The sequence below is a fragment of the Globicephala melas genome, chromosome 4 (assembly GCF_963455315.2).
Source record: "Globicephala melas chromosome 4, mGloMel1.2, whole genome shotgun sequence".
NCBI lineage: Eukaryota > Metazoa > Chordata > Mammalia > Artiodactyla > Delphinidae > Globicephala > Globicephala melas.
Genome location: NC_083317.1, coordinates 92,113,216 through 92,131,042, shown reverse-complemented (window position 1 = coordinate 92,131,042; position 17,827 = coordinate 92,113,216). Strand labels below are relative to the sequence as shown.

Sequence of the window (17,827 nt, the reverse complement as noted above, 5' to 3'; positions counted from 1 at the left end):
GATCCAGGACCTCGGAAAAAGAATGGAGGCATATTGAGAAGATGCAGGAAATGTTTAACAAAGATGTAGAAGAATTAAAGAACAAACAAATGGAGATGAACAACACAATAACTGAAATGAAAAATACACTAAAAGGAATGAAGCAGAATAACTGAGGCAGAAGAACAGATAAGTGAACCTGGAAAACAGAATGGTGGAATTCACTGCTGCAGCACAGAATAAAGAAAAAAGGATGAAAAGAAATGAAGACATAGGCTGACATAGGAGACCTCTGGACAACATTAAATGCAACAACATTCACGTTATAGGGGTCCCAGAAGGAGAAGAGAGAGAGAAAGGACCCGAGAAAATATCTGAAAAGATTATAGTCAAAAACTTCCCTAACATGGGAAAGGAATAGCCACCTAAGTCCAGGAAGTGCAGAGTGTCCCATACAGGATAAACCCAAGAAGAAACATGCAGAGACACATAGTAATCAAATTGGCAAAAATTAAAGACAAAGAAAAATTATTGAAAGCAGCAATGGAAAAGCGACAAATAACATACAAGGGAACTCCCATAAGGTTAACAGCTGATTTCTCACCAGAAAATCTATAAGCCAGAAGGGAGTGGCATGATATACTTAAAGTGATGAAAGGGAAGAAACTACAACCAAGATTACTCTACCCGGCGAGGATCTCATTCAGATTTGATGGAGAAAGCAAAAGCTTTACAGACAAGCAAAAGCTAAGAGAATTCAGCACCACCAAACCAGCTCTACAACAAATGCTAAAGGAACTTCTCTAAGTGGGAAACACAAGAGAAGAAAAGGACCTACAAAAACAAACCCAAAACAATTAAGAAAATGGCCATAGGAACATACATATCAATAATTACCTTAAACATTAATGGATTAAATGCTCCAACCAAAAGACACAGGCTTGCTGAATGGATACAAAAATAAGACCCATATATATGCCGTTTACAAGAGACCCAGTTCAGACACAGGGACACATTAAGACTGAAAGTAAGGGGATGGAAAAAGATATTCCATGCAAATGGAAATCAAAAGAAAGCTGGAGTAGCTATACTCATATCAGATAAAATAGACTTTAAAATAAAGAATGTTACAAGAGACAAGGAAGGACACAACATAATGATCAAGGGATCAATCCAAGAAGAAGATATAACAATTATAAATATATATGCACCAAACATAGGAGCACCTCAAACATAAGGCAACTGCTAACAGCTATAAAAGAGGAAATCGCCAGTAACACAATAATAGTGGGGGACTTTAACACCTCACTCACACCAATGGACAGATCATCCAAACAGAAAATTAATAAGGAAACAGAAGCTTTAAATGACACAAGAGACCAGATAGGTTTAACTGATATTTGTAGGACATTCCATCCAAAAACAGCAGATTACACTTTCTTCTCAAGTGCACACGAAACATTCTCCAGGATAGATCACATCTTGGGTCACAATTCAAGCCTCAGGAAATTTAAGAAAATTGAAATCATACCAAGCATCTTTTCTGACAACAATGCTATGATATTTGAAATGAATTACAGGGAAAAAAACATAAAAAACACAAACACAGGGAGGCTAAACAATACATTACTAAATAACGAAGGTATCACTGAAGAAATCAAAGAGGAAATCAGAAAATACCTAGAGACAAATGACAATGAAAACACAATGATCCAAAACCTACGGGATGCAGCAAAAGCAGTTCTAAGAGGGAAGTTTATAGCAATACAAGTCTACCTCAAGAAACAAGAAAAATCTCAAATAAACAGTCTAACCTTACATCTAAAGGAACTAGAGAAAGAAGAACAAACAAAACCCAAAACTAGCAGAAGGAAAGAAATCATAAAGATCAGAGCAGAAATAAATGAAATAGAAACAAAGAAAATAGCAAAGATCAATAAAACTAAAAGCTGGTTCTTTGAGAAATAAAACTGATAAACCATTAGCCAGACTCATCAAGAAAAAGAGGGAGAGGACTCAAATCAATAAAATTAGAAATGAAAAAGAAGAAGTTACAACAGACACCACAGAAATACAAAGCATCCTAAGAGACTACTACAAGCAACTCTATGCCAATAAAATGGACAACCTGGAAGAAATGGACAAAGTCTTAGAGGAGTATAACCTTCCAAGACTGAACCAGGAAGAAATAGAAAATATGAACAGACCAATCACAAGTAATGAAATTGAAACTGTGATTAAAAATGTTCCAGCAAACAAAAGTCCAGGACCAGATGGCTTCTCAGGTGAATTCTATCAAACATTTAGAGAAGAATTAACACCCATCCTTCTCAAACTCTTCCAAAAATTTTCAGAGGAAGGAACACTCCCACATTCATTCTATGAGGCCACCATCACCCTGATACCAAAACCAGACAAAGATACTACAAAAAAAGAAAATTAGAGACCAATACCACAGATGAATATAGATGCAAAAATCCTCAACCAAATACTAGCAAACAGAATCCAACAACACATTAAAAGGATCATACACCATGATCAAGTGAGATTTATCCCAGGGATACAAGGATTCTTCAATATACACAAATCAATCAATGTGATACACCATATTAACAAATTGAAGAATAAAAACCATATGATCCTCTCAATAGATGCAGAAAAAGCTTTGACAAAATTCAACACCCGTTTATGATGGAAAAAAAAAAAAACCTCTCCAGAAAACAGGCATTGGGGGAACCTACCTCAACATAATAAAGGCCATATATGACAAACCCACAACAAACATCATTCCCAATGGTGAAAAACTAAAAGCATTTCCTCTAAGATCAGGAACAAGACAAGGAGGTCCACTCTCGCCACTATTATTCAACATAGTTTTAGAAGTCCTAGCCACAACAATCATAGAAGAAAAAGAAATAAAAGAAATCCAAATTGGAAAAGAAGAAGAAAAACTGTCACTGTTTGCAGATGACATGATACTATACATACAGAATCCTAAAGATGCCACCAGAAAACTACTAGAGCTAATCAATGCATTTGGTAAAGTTGCAGGATACAAAATTAATGCACAGAAATCTCTTGCATTCCTATACACTAATGATGAAAAATCTGAAAGAGAAATTAAGGAAACACTCCCATTTACCACTGCAACAAAAAGAATAAAATACCTAGGAGTAAACCTACCTAGGGAGACAAAAGACCTGTATGCAGAAAACTATAAGACAATGTTGAAAGAAATTAAAGATGATACCAACAGATGGAGAGATATACCATGTTGTTGGATTGGAAGAATCAATGTTGTGAAAATGACTCTACTACCCAAAGCAATCTACAGATTCAATGCAATCCCTATCAAATTACTAATGGCATTTTTTACAAAACTAGAACAAAAAAATCTTAAAATTTTTATGAAGACACAAAAGTCCCCGAATAGCCAAAGCAGTCTTGAGGAAAAAAAGCGGAGCTGGAGAAATCAGACTCCCTGACTTCAGACTATACTACAAAGCTACAGTAATCAAGACAGTATGGTACTGGCACAAAAACAGAAACATAGATCAATGGAACAAGATACAAAGCCCAGAGATAAATCCAGGCACCTGTGGTCAACTAATCTATGACAAAGGAGGCAAGGATATATAATGGAGAAAAGACAGTCTCTTCAATAAGTGGTGCTGGGAAAACTGGACAGCTACCTGTAAAAGAATGAAATTAGAACACTCCCTAACACCATACACAAAAATAAACTCAAAATGGATTAGAGACCTAAAGGTAAGACCAGACACTATAAAACTCTTAGAGGAAAACATAGGAAGAACATAAATCACAGCAAGATCTTTTTAGATCCACCTCCTAGAGTAATGGAAATAGAAACAAAAATAAATGGGACCTAATAAAACTTCAAAGCTTTTGCACAGCAAAGGAAACCATAAGCAAGACGAACAGACAGCCCTCAGAATGAGAGAATATATTTGCAAATGAATCTACGGGCAAACAATTAATCTCCAAAATATATAAACAGCTCATGCAGCTCAATATTAAGAAAACAAACAATCCAATCCAAAAATGGGCAGAATACCTAAATAGACATTTCTCCAAAGAGGCCAAGTAGCACATGAAAAGCTGCTCAACATCACTAATTATTAGAGAAATGCAAATCAAAAGTACAATGATGTATCACTTCACGCCAGTTAGAATGGGCATCATCAGAAAATCTGTGAACAACAAATGCTGGTGAGGGTGTGGAGAAAAAGAAACCCTCTTGCACTGTTGGTGGGAATGTAAATTGACACAGCCACTATGGAGGACAGTATGGAGATTCCTTAAAAAACTAAAAATAGAATTATCATATGACCCAGCAATCCCACTACTGGGCATATACCCAGAGAAAACCATAATTCAAAAAGACACATGCACCCCAGTGTTCACTGCAGCACTATTTACAATAGCCAGGTCATGGAAGCAACCTAAATGCCCATCGACAGACGAATGGATAAAGAAGTTGTGGTACATATATAGAATGGAATATTACTCTGCCACAAAAAGGAACGAAATTGGATCATTTGTAGAGACGTGGATGGATCTAGAGACTGTCATACAGAGTGAAGTAAGTCAGAAAGAGAAAAGCAAATATTGAATATTAATGCATATATGTGGAATCTAGAAAAAATGGCACAGATGAACCGGTTTGCAGGGCAGAAATTGAGACACAGATGTAGAGAACAAACGTACGGACACCAAGGAGGGAAAGCAGCAGGGGGGTGTGTGTGTGGGGGTGTGATGAATTGGGAGATTGGGATTGACATGTATATACTGATGTGTATAAAATGGATGACTAATAAAAACTACTGTATAAAAAAATTAAATTAAATTAAAAAAAAAAAAAACAGATCCCCAGTAAAACCTGGAGGACTTCAAAATGCAAATAGAGCAGACACTTTAGTGGATAAAAACTTACTCTTCAATTCCAGGGCTGGCGAGTAAAGCAGTGAGTAACAACAGGCTCAATGAGGGTATCACACTTGTTTGCCACCAACCTGGAAGTCATCAAGGGTCTTCTCTTGATCCCCATGCAGGCTATCAAAAGGTTGACCTAAAACAAGTAGACTGCCAGCTATTTCTGCAGTAAAAATGGGTTTGTTTGGGATCAAGAGAGAATTGCTGTTTGGGTCTACAACCATGGCAAGCCACATGCAAGTCCCCTCACAGCAAGGAGAGGAGAACTTTTTTAAAAGGGGGAAAAGGAAGCTGGGAGGGCTGTAGTAAATAAAGAGTCCATTGGAGGAATTGAGAGTTTGAAGTAGAGTGGCTTTTCACTGGCTGAGTTGTGAGAGTCTCTCATTGGCTGAGTTCTTGCCAGGCAAGGAAAGTTTTTGTTCTTCCTGCTGAGCTCTGCTATTGTCATAGGGCATGAGCGCTTTCCTTTCTGACCTCCCAATTCTATTTTAATTGAGGTTTCTTTTCATTAATTTTAGACTGTTCTTCTCCTTTTTTCTTGAATTGCCTTTTCCACTCTATCAGTTTACATCTTTATAATGTCTCACCACCTCCATTCTTTCTATTATTCAACATATATTTCTTTTCATTATTAAATTCACTATAAAATGGAGCTTTGAGTACTGGAGAAATATGAATCTCAACTTTTCAAAAATCTTCAAATATTCTACACTGTTTTCTAGTTGAGCAGATCTCCTCAGTTTAGCATTTAGGGCGTTCTAAAATGTAACCTCAAATTACGTCAGGTACAGTGATTCTTAACCATGGGGCATCATCAATAAAAATGTGCATACACCTATATATGCAAAGAGTTGCGTATAATTTTATGCACGAGTCTTGGAAAAATACCCCTGCTCTATACCGTCATATCCTGCCACTCTGCCACACATACCTTAAATTCCAACCATATTAGACCATGAGCAACTTGAGGACTGACAGTATTTATGCAAAAACACATTCTCATACACCCCATGATACTATCCCAAATATCTCCACCAGGTAACTTGGCCCCTAGAATATCTCCCTTGAGGTCTTTCAGAATGTTTTCATTCTCTTTATCTGCCCCCTGTTACCTGTTACCTGGATAACTTGGGAACATCTGGGGAAGATAAATGTCATTTTTCAGATTTTAGTCTCTGCTATTCTTCCTAAAGTAAATTATGCTATTCTCGTGGGAAATAAATTTTTACTAAAGAACTTGGATTGTACCCATCTTGATGAACACAGGCTTCAATTTTATTTAAATTTGATGTCTATCTGATTCATGTCAACTCAAAAGGGTGTTCTTTGATGTCTTTTTATTTCTGTTTTCCAGGTTTCTTGAGCACAGGGGATCAGGCTGCAAAAGGAAACTATGGACTCCTTGATCTCATACAGGCTTTAAGATGGACTAGTGAGAATATTGGATTCTTTGGTGGTGACCCCTTAAGAATCACTGTTTTTGGATCTGGTGCTGGGGGTTCATGTGTCAATCTGCTGACTTTATCCCATTATTCTGAAGGTAACCGTTGGAGCAATTCAACCAAAGGTATTATGCAGGTTGCAAATTTTGACAAATTTGGTGTCTGCATGCCACGACCATCAGTAGTATGTGATGCTCTGTATATATTTCTCTGTTTAAACTGTTAGGTTGAACTCAATAACTGTTTACAACTTTGTTTCTTCAGCTTCTCTATGCATGTTTAAATTTTTGTCAAACTCTTTTCTTTGTCTCCTGTGGCGCTTGGTATGGATGCCCTTTCAAACACACTTCAGAATAATTAACATTACACTACTTTCCTCTCCTCCAAAGGGTGATTTTGGGGAAAATCAAAGATGTTCACAGTTCTGTTATCTCTGTTTATTCAGTAATCAAAATCAAAGACAAGGGTTTTTTTATTTTTTTTAATGCAAGGCTTGTATATAATCTATTTTCTAGATAGTAGATGTTTTAAACCCCTTACTAGTATGAAGATAATACGGAGGCAGTTGTAAGCTAGTTTGTCTGGAAACGTGATTTTCACTTGTTGTCTGAGTAGAGAATGGAGTTTGATTATTTTGCATGCGTGATCCAAAATTGTCAAAGCATCAAGGTCGCTAGTAGAGCTTTTGATTAAAAAGAAAAATATGTTTGAATTTGTGCTTTTTCTATTTTCAACTCCAAAAGTGTTCATTTTTTTTCCCCTGAAGGCTGGCAAAGCAGCATGGAGCACTGAGGGTGCTTAAATCCATGAAATATTGTTCTTGTCTCCATTTTCTGGCCTTGACATCCGTTTTCCAAAATGCCTGCCCAAGGCTTATCATGCTGGTCTTGATGGAATCCCATTTTACCATGAGTTTAGTCACCCATTCTTAAAGCATTATTAACTTGAAATATCCACAAAAGTATACACTGTCAATTGTAATTCATGAAGCTTCTTAATTTGTAAGACTGAGTTTTATGATATGAGCAACAGACATAGAATATTTGGTTTTGGTATCAAAGACACATTAATGTGGAATTTCAAAATAACAGTCATTAAATGAGTTTGTATATTTGGAGGATCATATATTATTATTGACTTAATTTATAGACATAGTTTATGTAACATCTCATTTGTATTAGTAGAGTTCTGAACCGAGATGACAAAATGACACATGTGTGAGAACTCTTTCAATTGTATAGAGATTTTGGTCTGTAGTGAAATGACTTATTTTGAAATAACAAACTTCGTTGCTGTTGTTTTTCTTAATTGAACAGACTAGACTGTTCTAGCCTGAGGACTATACTAACGCCAATACTTATCTAGGATAACATTGGACAATCTGTTCAGACTTCTTAGGATCATTTGGTCTCAAATGCTCTTTGTGCTGATTTTTTCTAAAACTTTTTCTAAATGTAAAAGTGAACATGGGCACCAAAGCCATTTTCAGCCAGTATAACACTAGCATTGCATAAAGAGATGAATCAATTAGTTCATCAGCTAGCATTGCTATTCATCAACTCATAATGTGGTAAACAGTGGCAAATGGCTATGCAAACAATTGAAAATATAGCATTCCATCACACTCTTCAAGGAAATCTGTCCATGCCTGGCTAGATAAATGGACTTACGTTTGATCTAGTCATAAGTTTATCTCTATTAGCAAAGCTGCCTGAATTGACCAGGAGATGCCCAGAAGAGGTCTTGAAATCATCAGGCTAATTTTATCTCCATTGCAGACATAGACTTTAAGGTCTGGGAACTTCCCAGAGCTGCAACAATGCTCAAGCCTGTATCTATCAGGAGTCAACCACACATAACAAGCACTCTCGCTGACAACAGAATATGTGGTTTTTCCCAGTATCATCTACATGGCATATTTCAGACTATATCAAATGTGATGTGTATTGTCCTTAAAACCTTTTTTGGTATATTTAATTAATGTCATTAAGTCCCTAAAATGGGAAAGAATCTTATAGAAGTCTTATTTTAGCTATAAAGTTTTTAAGGAGTACAATATTTCTCTGAGCAAATGTTGACAAACACATAGCCTATATAATTTTTTTAAATTATTTGTATTTATATTATTTGCTCTGGCAAACTTTGCTCTAGCAAACTGAAAATATGTTCATAAAGATGTCAGAAACCAAAACAAATTTAAATTAGTATTGTTTGACTTTTTGAATTTTTTATAATTATCTAGAAACATATTACAGACATTTTGAATACATATATGTGTTTGGAGAAAAAATGAAAACTTTGCTTCTAATTCAGTCATTACTTTAACACCTCTGTGGAAGAGTTCTTACACATTAACACATATGAATGATTGAGCATGTGTTTGAATAACTGAACTACAAAGCTGTATTTGGAAATTGACAATAAATGTAATTTCTTAAATAAAATAGATAAATTATATTTTAAAACAAGAATTTTATTAGAGAATACCTTAATAAGTAAAGTTCATTTATAAATTTGAATGGTATGCAGCTCTTATCAAGCTGCATATGGGACCATGATTTATAATTCTTAAATGTAATTAAGTGAAATGCAGTGGACCATGTACTTTTCATCTTTTATGATAAAATAAAGCAGTGCACATTCAACAGTGGAGAAACTTAAATCACCGCTCCACTAAATCCTTCTGCTGATGGCTTTTTCTTTAACCTAGTGAAGATACTTCAAATGTTATAACTTCTTCTGAAAGATGAATATTCAGCATACTATGTCTGACATAAAGAACTGGAAAGAGTATGTCTAAAGTAATATTCTGTTTCGTGTGCCTTTAGGGCCATCCCCAGGGTATTAGCAAATTCCCAGCCCCAGTAGTTATGTGAGGTCTGAACAATTTTTTTTCAGATAAAATCTGATTAAAACAAACACACAGAGCCATTTTGAAGAAAGATGCTTGCAGCCAAATTGGAGGAAATATACTCAAAAGACAATACAAAGTCTGATGATGAATTAAAGGGGAGAGAGTTAGCCGCATCTGGTTGGCTATGGTAACAGCGTAGGTGTTTACATGCTGAGCAAATAAATACTTGGGCCAAGTATTTCCACACTCTCCTTCTCTCCTTGCTTACTGCTTTTTTGAGACATTGCACAATTTAGATCTCTTGATCCCAAAGTAGTTGCTACTCAAAGCAGATGACTAATGTCCACCTCTCGAATTCATTATACCCTGGGGATGACTTTATGTACCTTCTCTTAAGCAAAACTGTCTCTATCTCCCTGTTTCTTGAGTCATATCTGGGACATGTCTCAAATATCAGATTTTATTGTTTTACCACAGCATTATTCAAAGGTCATCTGAAACTCTTTGTTGTTTTTTCCTATAGGACTTTTTCAACGAGCAATAGCTCAAAGTGGAACTGCCCTTTCCAGCTGGGCTGTTAGTTTCCAACCTGCAAAATATGCTAGAATGTTGGCCACAAAAGTTGGTTGCAATGTTTCAGATACAGTAGAGTTAGTGGAATGCTTACAGAAGAAGCCTTACAAAGAACTTGTTGACCAAGATATTCAACCAGCACGATACCACATAGCCTTTGGACCTGTGATTGATGGTGATGTAATACCAGATGATCCTCAGATACTGATGGAGCAAGGAGAGTTTCTCAACTATGATATAATGTTAGGAGTTAACCAAGGGGAAGGGTTAAAATTTGTTGAAAATATAGTAGATAGCGATGACGGTATCTCCGCTAGTGATTTTGACTTTGCTGTTTCTAATTTTGTTGATAACTTATATGGATACCCTGAAGGCAAAGATGTTTTGAGAGAAACCATTAAATTCATGTATACTGACTGGGCTGACCGTCATAACCCTGAAACCAGAAGGAAGACATTATTAGCTTTGTTTACGGACCATCAGTGGGTGGCACCAGCTGTAGCTACAGCAGATCTTCACTCAAACTTTGGTTCACCCACATATTTCTATGCCTTTTACCATCATTGCCAAACAGATCAGGTTCCAGCTTGGGCTGATGCAGCTCATGGTGATGAGGTTCCCTACGTACTAGGAATCCCCATGATTGGACCTACAGAGTTATTTCCTTGCAATTTCTCCAAAAATGATGTGATGCTGAGTGCAGTCGTAATGACATACTGGACAAATTTTGCTAAAACTGGGTATGTACCTAAGGAATGAAGTTTGCTATAATTTAATTAAAATATCCTCTTAAGCACTTAAAAAATACATATTTTGTGTCCAAATGATTTAATTTAATAGATTAATACCAACAATACATTAAGTTCCTTTATTCAAAATTTATATTTGTGGTGTTTCAAAAAAATCACTGCTTTATTCTTCCTTTGTAAAGTTTAAGACAGTCATACCTTTATTGCATTACTCAATAATTAAATTTATCTTGTTTTTTTAATTACACAGGACTTCTTATTATTGTTATTCAATAGTGACAAATATTTTATAAAGACTTTTCAATTTACAGTACTGTATGCCTTTTGATCCTCCCAACTACCTTGTGAGGTGAGCAGCTCAGATACTATAATCCCATTTTACAGAAAAGGGACGTTAGGCTACGAGAGCTTTACCTGGATATTCATATGTTTAGTGTACAGCAGCATCAGGACTCAAATCCTCACCTGCCAATTCCAAATGCCAAGTTTTTTCCAATGCTGTCTCTGCTAGCTTACCTATGAGACAACTCATATGTACATGAATTTTTAAATCTTTGGGTATATAGCAGCCCGTGGGTAGAGAGAACAAGAATGTGAGATTTCCTTATACTACATTATCATCCAACAACCTGCCTGAGCTGGGATTGATATTTCTAAATTGACCCAAGTTATGTTAAAACACAGTCTAAAGCCTGGCTGAGTTCACCCTCTTCAATTAGATGTTAAACCAGTATTGTTTTGATTTTTAAAAGAATAAAACAATTTTTTTCTCATAATTTCTCTTTTCTAGCGACCCAAATCAACCAGTCCCTCAAGACACAAAATTCATCCATACCAAACCCAACCGCTTTGAAGAAGTAGCATGGACCAGATATTCCCAGAAAGACCAACTTTATCTCCATATTGGATTAAAACCAAGAGTTAAAGAACATTACAGAGCCAATAAAGTAAACCTCTGGTTGGAGCTGGTACCTCATCTGCATAATCTCAATGACATTTCTCAGTATACCTCGACAACAACTAAAGTGCCATCAACTGACATCACTTTCAGACCTACGAGAAAAAATTCTGTATCTGTCACATCAGCCTTTCCCACTGCCAAGCAGGATGATCCCAAACAACAACCGAGTCCATTTTCAGTGGATCAAAGGGACTACTCAACAGAGCTGAGCGTCACTATTGCAGTTGGAGCATCACTGCTGTTTCTGAACATCCTGGCCTTTGCAGCCCTGTACTACAAAAAGGATAAGAGGAGACATGACGTTCACAGGAGATGCAGCCCTCAGCGCACGACTACGAATGATCTGACCCACGCACAAGAAGAGGAGATCATGTCCCTCCAAATGAAGCACACCGATTTGGATCATGAATGTGAGTCCATCCATCCACATGAGGTGGTTCTTCGGACCGCCTGCCCCCCAGATTACACACTAGCTATGAGGAGGTCACCTGATGATGTTCCCTTAATGACACCCAACACCATTACAATGATTCCCAACACTATACCAGGAATTCAACCCTTACACACATTCAATACATTTACCGGAGGACAGAACAATACTCTGCCCCATCCTCATCCCCACCCCCACTCACATTCAACAACCAGGGTATAGCCAGATAAGAGAAGCAAACTCTATTTTTTTGATGGATTGCAGTAAAAGATTACTGAAGATTCCTTGGCTTTCAACCTACAAGACGCTTACTATTTAAATAAGGAGGAATACTATGTGAATATACATATCAAGAACTTTGGGGGCTTTGAAAAACACATGAATTGTACATATATACACAAATCAACTTTAAAAATGAATTTCAATTGCTTGAAGCAATTGTTCTGAATGATACTTTTTCATTCACATTCAAGAATTAATTTTTTGAAGATTTATGTTACATGATGGAATTAGGCATGTGGAACACCAAACAGGAAAGAACTATGTCTGAAATATAAAATATAAAAAATTTAAAAAACAACCATGAATATGCACAAGGGACACACCAATGGAATGTCAGCTAATTTTCACCAGTTTTTATTTGGAGCTGTTTTATTGTGTAGACCATATTTACATATTTGGATAAGTACACAAAGCACCAATGCTGTTAATGGCCTTAGCGGAGGCTCATGCTGAAATTTGCCAGTAAAACAACGAAGTTTAAAGACTGGCAGGTACAACATTATCACATAAGTGCTGTCAGTATAAAGTTGTGGGGATAAAGGAAACTGGATATTTTTAGCACGATGTGCATGATAATTTATATGCTTGGTGGCTGTGCTGCTGATTAAGCTGTAATTAAAATTCTTCTCATCCCATTGGAGTTTTTAATAGAAGCTTCCTCCATCAATTGGCAGAACCTAAAGAAGATTTTAAGGGGCAAAAGTAATTACAATAAAATAATTCACAGTAGTTTTGATAATAGATGGAATTAGTTATGAAAGGTATTTGAAGAAACTATAGGTATAGTGGTGAATACTCGCTGATATGAATCCCAGAAAAAAAAATTCCTATATTTTTAATATTCTTTTCATTCCCATCTAAGTACTTCATGGAAATATAACCCTAATTGGACATGTGTTACAGGATCTATACTTTGCTGTGGTTTTTGTTACTCTGTATTTTGTTCCTTTTGGTAAGGTGAAGTGTGTCCAAAGAGTTACTTACTAGTCTTTTATGATACAAGGATGCCCCAAATTACCACTCTGATTACAGTTCTCAGTTCATTGATTTACTCATGTTGCATGACAAAATGTTTACTAATAATAACTCAATATAAAGTTATGTCCCTTCTCACGTCACTTATCTTTCTCGCTGAGGTTCATTCACTGGAATTTATTCACGCAATCTCAGTAGAGTGCAACGTAGATGCAAAACCTAAAAGGAGAGTCAACACCTGGAGGATTTTAGTCTTACACATGCGTGTGATTTTACATGAATATTCTAAGACCACAGGAAACTCTTCATCCCCCTGTTGTTTACCAGTAACAGTATATCACAGACCTTTCCAAATGTTTGTATATGTAATCAGATGTACATTTGTATTAAAAAAAATTGAGATGGACTTAAAGAGCACATCCTGATAAATACTTTCTCTCTTACCTGTACTATATTTCTATTAGACTAAAGTTATGTGATTTTTTTTTACATTTTTTCAGATGACTAGCAATTTTGATAGTTTGTAAGATAATGCAAAGAACTTTCTCTGACAAACTAACTGCAGTAACAGAAACCTTTCTTTTCAGTTACTCTTTTTCAAGAATGAAAGCTTATTATACAAAAAAAAATTGTATACTACTTGATGGAAACAACTTTGTACATCTTGGCCATGTCACTGGTCATTGCGTGAAATAAAGATAATAATGACTATTAGTCCAATGCTAAGAGACATGATCTTTGCTCATTAAAGAGCTAAAATGTTTATTGCTGTTTTGTCTTTTTTTAAAAAAACAAGAACAACAGAAAAAGAAACATGACTGTCTCAGAGAGTCATTTTTCTAGACAAGTCAGGTTTTTGAAGACATATAGGTAACTTCTACAGAAAACACACCATGTATTTAAAGGCAAGTCTCATCTAAGATGAAACTGATGAAACTTTAATATTTTGAATTTTTAAGCCCAGGAACTCATGAAAAAAATACTAGCTTTGTATTTTTAAATACCTCTTATGTGAAAGTGGTGTGGAAATAAAATGTGCCAATTGTTTTCAGTTAGAAACACAGGTTCCAATTCTGATCATCAAGGAACAGGTCTATTGGAAATAAATGTGCAATATTCATGAAATAGGATAGCTAGGTTCACAATATAAGGGTGATTAAATTATCATAAAGTAGTGGTTAGAAAGTTATCCTTCTAAGAAAATTTTAAAGTGCTGAGCAAGACATTAAGCTAACACTAAAGATAAAAATCTTTTCTTTCAAGGAATTTGTTTACTTATAATTCCCCCTCCCAATTATTAACTATCAGTAAAATGTAGATATTGCTCCGTAACTTCAAATAAAAATCTGTTAGAAGCAAAAAGTCTTCAAAATCCAGAGCAGTCTACGTGCAGTTTTTGCCTGATTGGTTATGCTTTTAGACTGTGAACTGCCAATGTAAACAAATAAAAAGAATTGTTTTAACATCTGAAATATTGTTTAATCAGAAACTGTCTTTTACTGTATTGATTAAACAAAAGATAAAAACAGAAATAGAAATGACAACAAAATAAGATATAAATGAAATCTTTCACATGCATTACTTCACTTAGCAAAACCATTCTATTATATTTTAATGATGGCCATATTTATATCTATCTACCTATCTGTTGCTCTAAACTTATCTATTACTTGATCTACATAGCTATACCATAACAGACATCTATTTTATACTAATTTAGGGAAATGATTTAGGAAAACAAAGCATAGCCCTATTCTTTTTTTTAAAATTAATGTAGCATCAACTTTGTGGAAGATAAAGCAGCTCTAGGTTTTATTACTGTTTCAGGTCGTGATGAAGTCATTGTGAATGAGTGTTAGTTGCTAGATTTATAATTACAACAGCTAGTTTTCTGAATGTAAAATGATGTCCCACAATAAAAAGAACATTAAGAACTGTTTTTAAAGCTGAAACATAAATTTTAAATGCAAGAAATATTTTGAATATTGTTATGAAATTTTACCCAATATGTTTAAAGTATATTTATTTAGATGATAATTTTCTTTAGAAAAAGAGTTGCAAAATTGAAAGAATAGTCCTGTCATCACTTATTACTTCAGATTTTCCTGCCTCTGATGAAACTGCAAATAGTCAAGGCTGCTTACAGTTTATACAAACATTAAGCCAAAATTGACTTTATTTCATTGTCTTGCTAGTATACAAAATTCTTGCCAAATGTTTTCCAACAGATTAATGTTGTTTTAGAGGATGGCATTAGCAATATAAGAGTGACAGATCTCATAGTTTTAAATTTTTATTGAATATGTTGACTGTGAACAAAATCTAGTTGACTGCTACAGATATATCATGAGTTTCATTATTAACTTTAGGAAACTGGAAAGTCATTTGCTAAAGCATTAAAAATACCCAATTTGAATCTGGAGAGATCATGCTAATAGCTCAAAGTAGAAAATCTGAGTAAAGTATAGATTATTTCATTCTTCATTTCAAATTTAAAAGTTGACCATAATAATTCTTTAATTCAATTTTTTTATCTGTATAACATAAAAACAGCAACAAATTTTTTTAAAAAACAATCAACCATACGTAATACTAAAGAAGAAAACAAGGATGGCACTAATCTTCTTACAGAAAAGAAATACCAGAACTCAATTGTTTTATCTATAACATATTATTCTCAGTTATTTCACCTGTTGGCACACTTATACTGACACATGTTAATGTAATGAAAGGATTCAGAGAATGTGGTTTTGTGTTCCAGCTTTAAAGACACTACTACATAGAAATTACTGGGATTCTTTTCTTTGGCGAGTTTCACAGAAATATTTTCATAGGGCAAAATGATGAATGGAATTCTTAGGAAGCTGTCGAATATGGTGGCAGTCCTTTGATATTTGTTTTCTTCTGTGTTATTGGCTCAAAGTACTGGCCTTTCCCTTCATTTCTAGTAATTAGTTGTTATAGACTATCACTTTTTAATATGAGTGAAAATTAGATAATTTGGTTATACATGTGAAACATGCTCCCAAATAAATTCAATTAATGGGCACTTCCCTGACGAGATTTTGTTATCATTCATTTAATTATCTTGTCAAGCTTTTTGTTACAACAATTGTTTTGGCTTTTGAGTCAACAAACTAAGGAAATTTCTCCAACAGCCTTATACCTCTCCTGCACTTGATATAACAGCATACACTTCAAATTTCCATCAGAAGTCTCTAAAGAAATTTCCTACTGATGTGAAACATTTGGTAACAAACTTGATTATTTTCCATAAGCATTCTGATATTATTTTATTCTGGCACTTTGCTGTATTTGTATGCAGGCCAGAAACCAGTTTCATTTGAAAAGGGTTGTAGCATCTACAGACTGGAATAACCATGTGCAGGGCATAAGTGCCTTTCTTTCTAGGATTTTATTTATGAACATTATTGTCTTTTTTAAATCTGCAGATCCTAATAATTCAATTTAAAAGTTATAATAGGGTGACCATGTTATAAGTTAACAATAAGAAAATTTTATTTAGAAAGGTCTTTTCTTGCATTTACTTTGATTTTTGTATGTTATCAAATGGGTCCAAATGACTTCTGGAAAAGAGCAAGATGAATTTTTGAAAAGCAACAGTTATTTAGGAATTTGATTTAATTGTACGTGTGGAAACTTAAATCTCTAGCAAACTTAAACTTTTTCTGCCAAATAAGTAATTTTAATGTAAAAGAAGTCTGAAGTTGTTAGGGACAATCAAATCAGACAGGTATATAATTTTATCTAGTCAACCATCATATATACCATGTGGTATATATAGCCTATGAACTATATAGTTTGTAGGATATTTATGATGGCCCTTTCAGACTCATATATTTCCAAATGACATTGTATACCTCCCTACATATGTACTAGTGTGATAGAATTTAGTCCTCTATGAAAAGTCAAGCCAAAGTGCTAGCAGTTTTGTGTTGAAATGAATGATGACAATTAGAGCTTTAAAGAAATTTGTAAAAGTACAGTAACAAAAAATCAGCAGATGAAATTAAAGCAGAGGAACTATTTTTGAATGCCGTTTCCAGAATTGATATCTATATTAGATGGTGTGTTTAAAAGGATTTTAGTGTTTTTGATTCATCCTTCTCTGCACTCGTATCATTTAGCAAATTAATGGGACATATGTCATGTTTTTTGTAACAAAAGGCCATTGGGTTGTCATGATTCAGTTTGTGTTTGGACATCCATGGATTTCATTAAAAACAGGTTTATTATCATGAATAAATATTGCCATGTTTTCCAAGTTGTGTTGACCATTTTTAAACTCAGAAATAATTTCATCTCTGTTTGACACACACACACACACAAAAACATTTCCAAGATAAATGTTCCCTTGCAACTCCTTTCTCTTGCCCACACATGTGCTGACAGTTCTGATTTCATGGAAACAGTATTTTATGGTCTGTTCACCTCTTGGTGAAGGCAGGGAAAGAATTTGGAGGGTAAAAAGTTTGGGAACTTGGATACAGTTGTTACACAGCTTGTCAGAAAAGAGAGAGGAAAGTGGGAGGAGGAAGAGAAAAATGAAAAAGGGAAGGACTGAGGAAAGAGGGAGAAAGAAAGGAAGAAAAACTTCTCAATTTTTAA

The 17,827-nt window shown here is 34.9% G+C and overlaps 1 protein-coding gene across 9 annotated transcripts in view; it reads left to right on the top strand.

Moving 5' to 3' along the window:
• Positions 1 to 17,472, top strand: part of NLGN1 (neuroligin 1) — an 890,617-nt gene extending 873,145 nt beyond the window's left edge. For all 9 annotated transcript variants that reach the window (XM_060298408.1, XM_060298409.1, XM_060298403.1 and 6 more), the window contains 3 exons: positions 6,287 to 6,499; positions 9,752 to 10,541; positions 11,341 to 17,472. In XM_060298408.1, coding sequence (XP_060154391.1) covers positions 6,287 to 6,499; positions 9,752 to 10,541; positions 11,341 to 12,163 — 1,826 coding nt within the window. In that variant the 3' untranslated portion in view covers positions 12,164 to 17,472. The remainder of the gene's footprint in view (positions 1 to 6,286; positions 6,500 to 9,751; positions 10,542 to 11,340) is intronic.
• Positions 17,473 to 17,827: the final 355 nt, after the last annotated feature.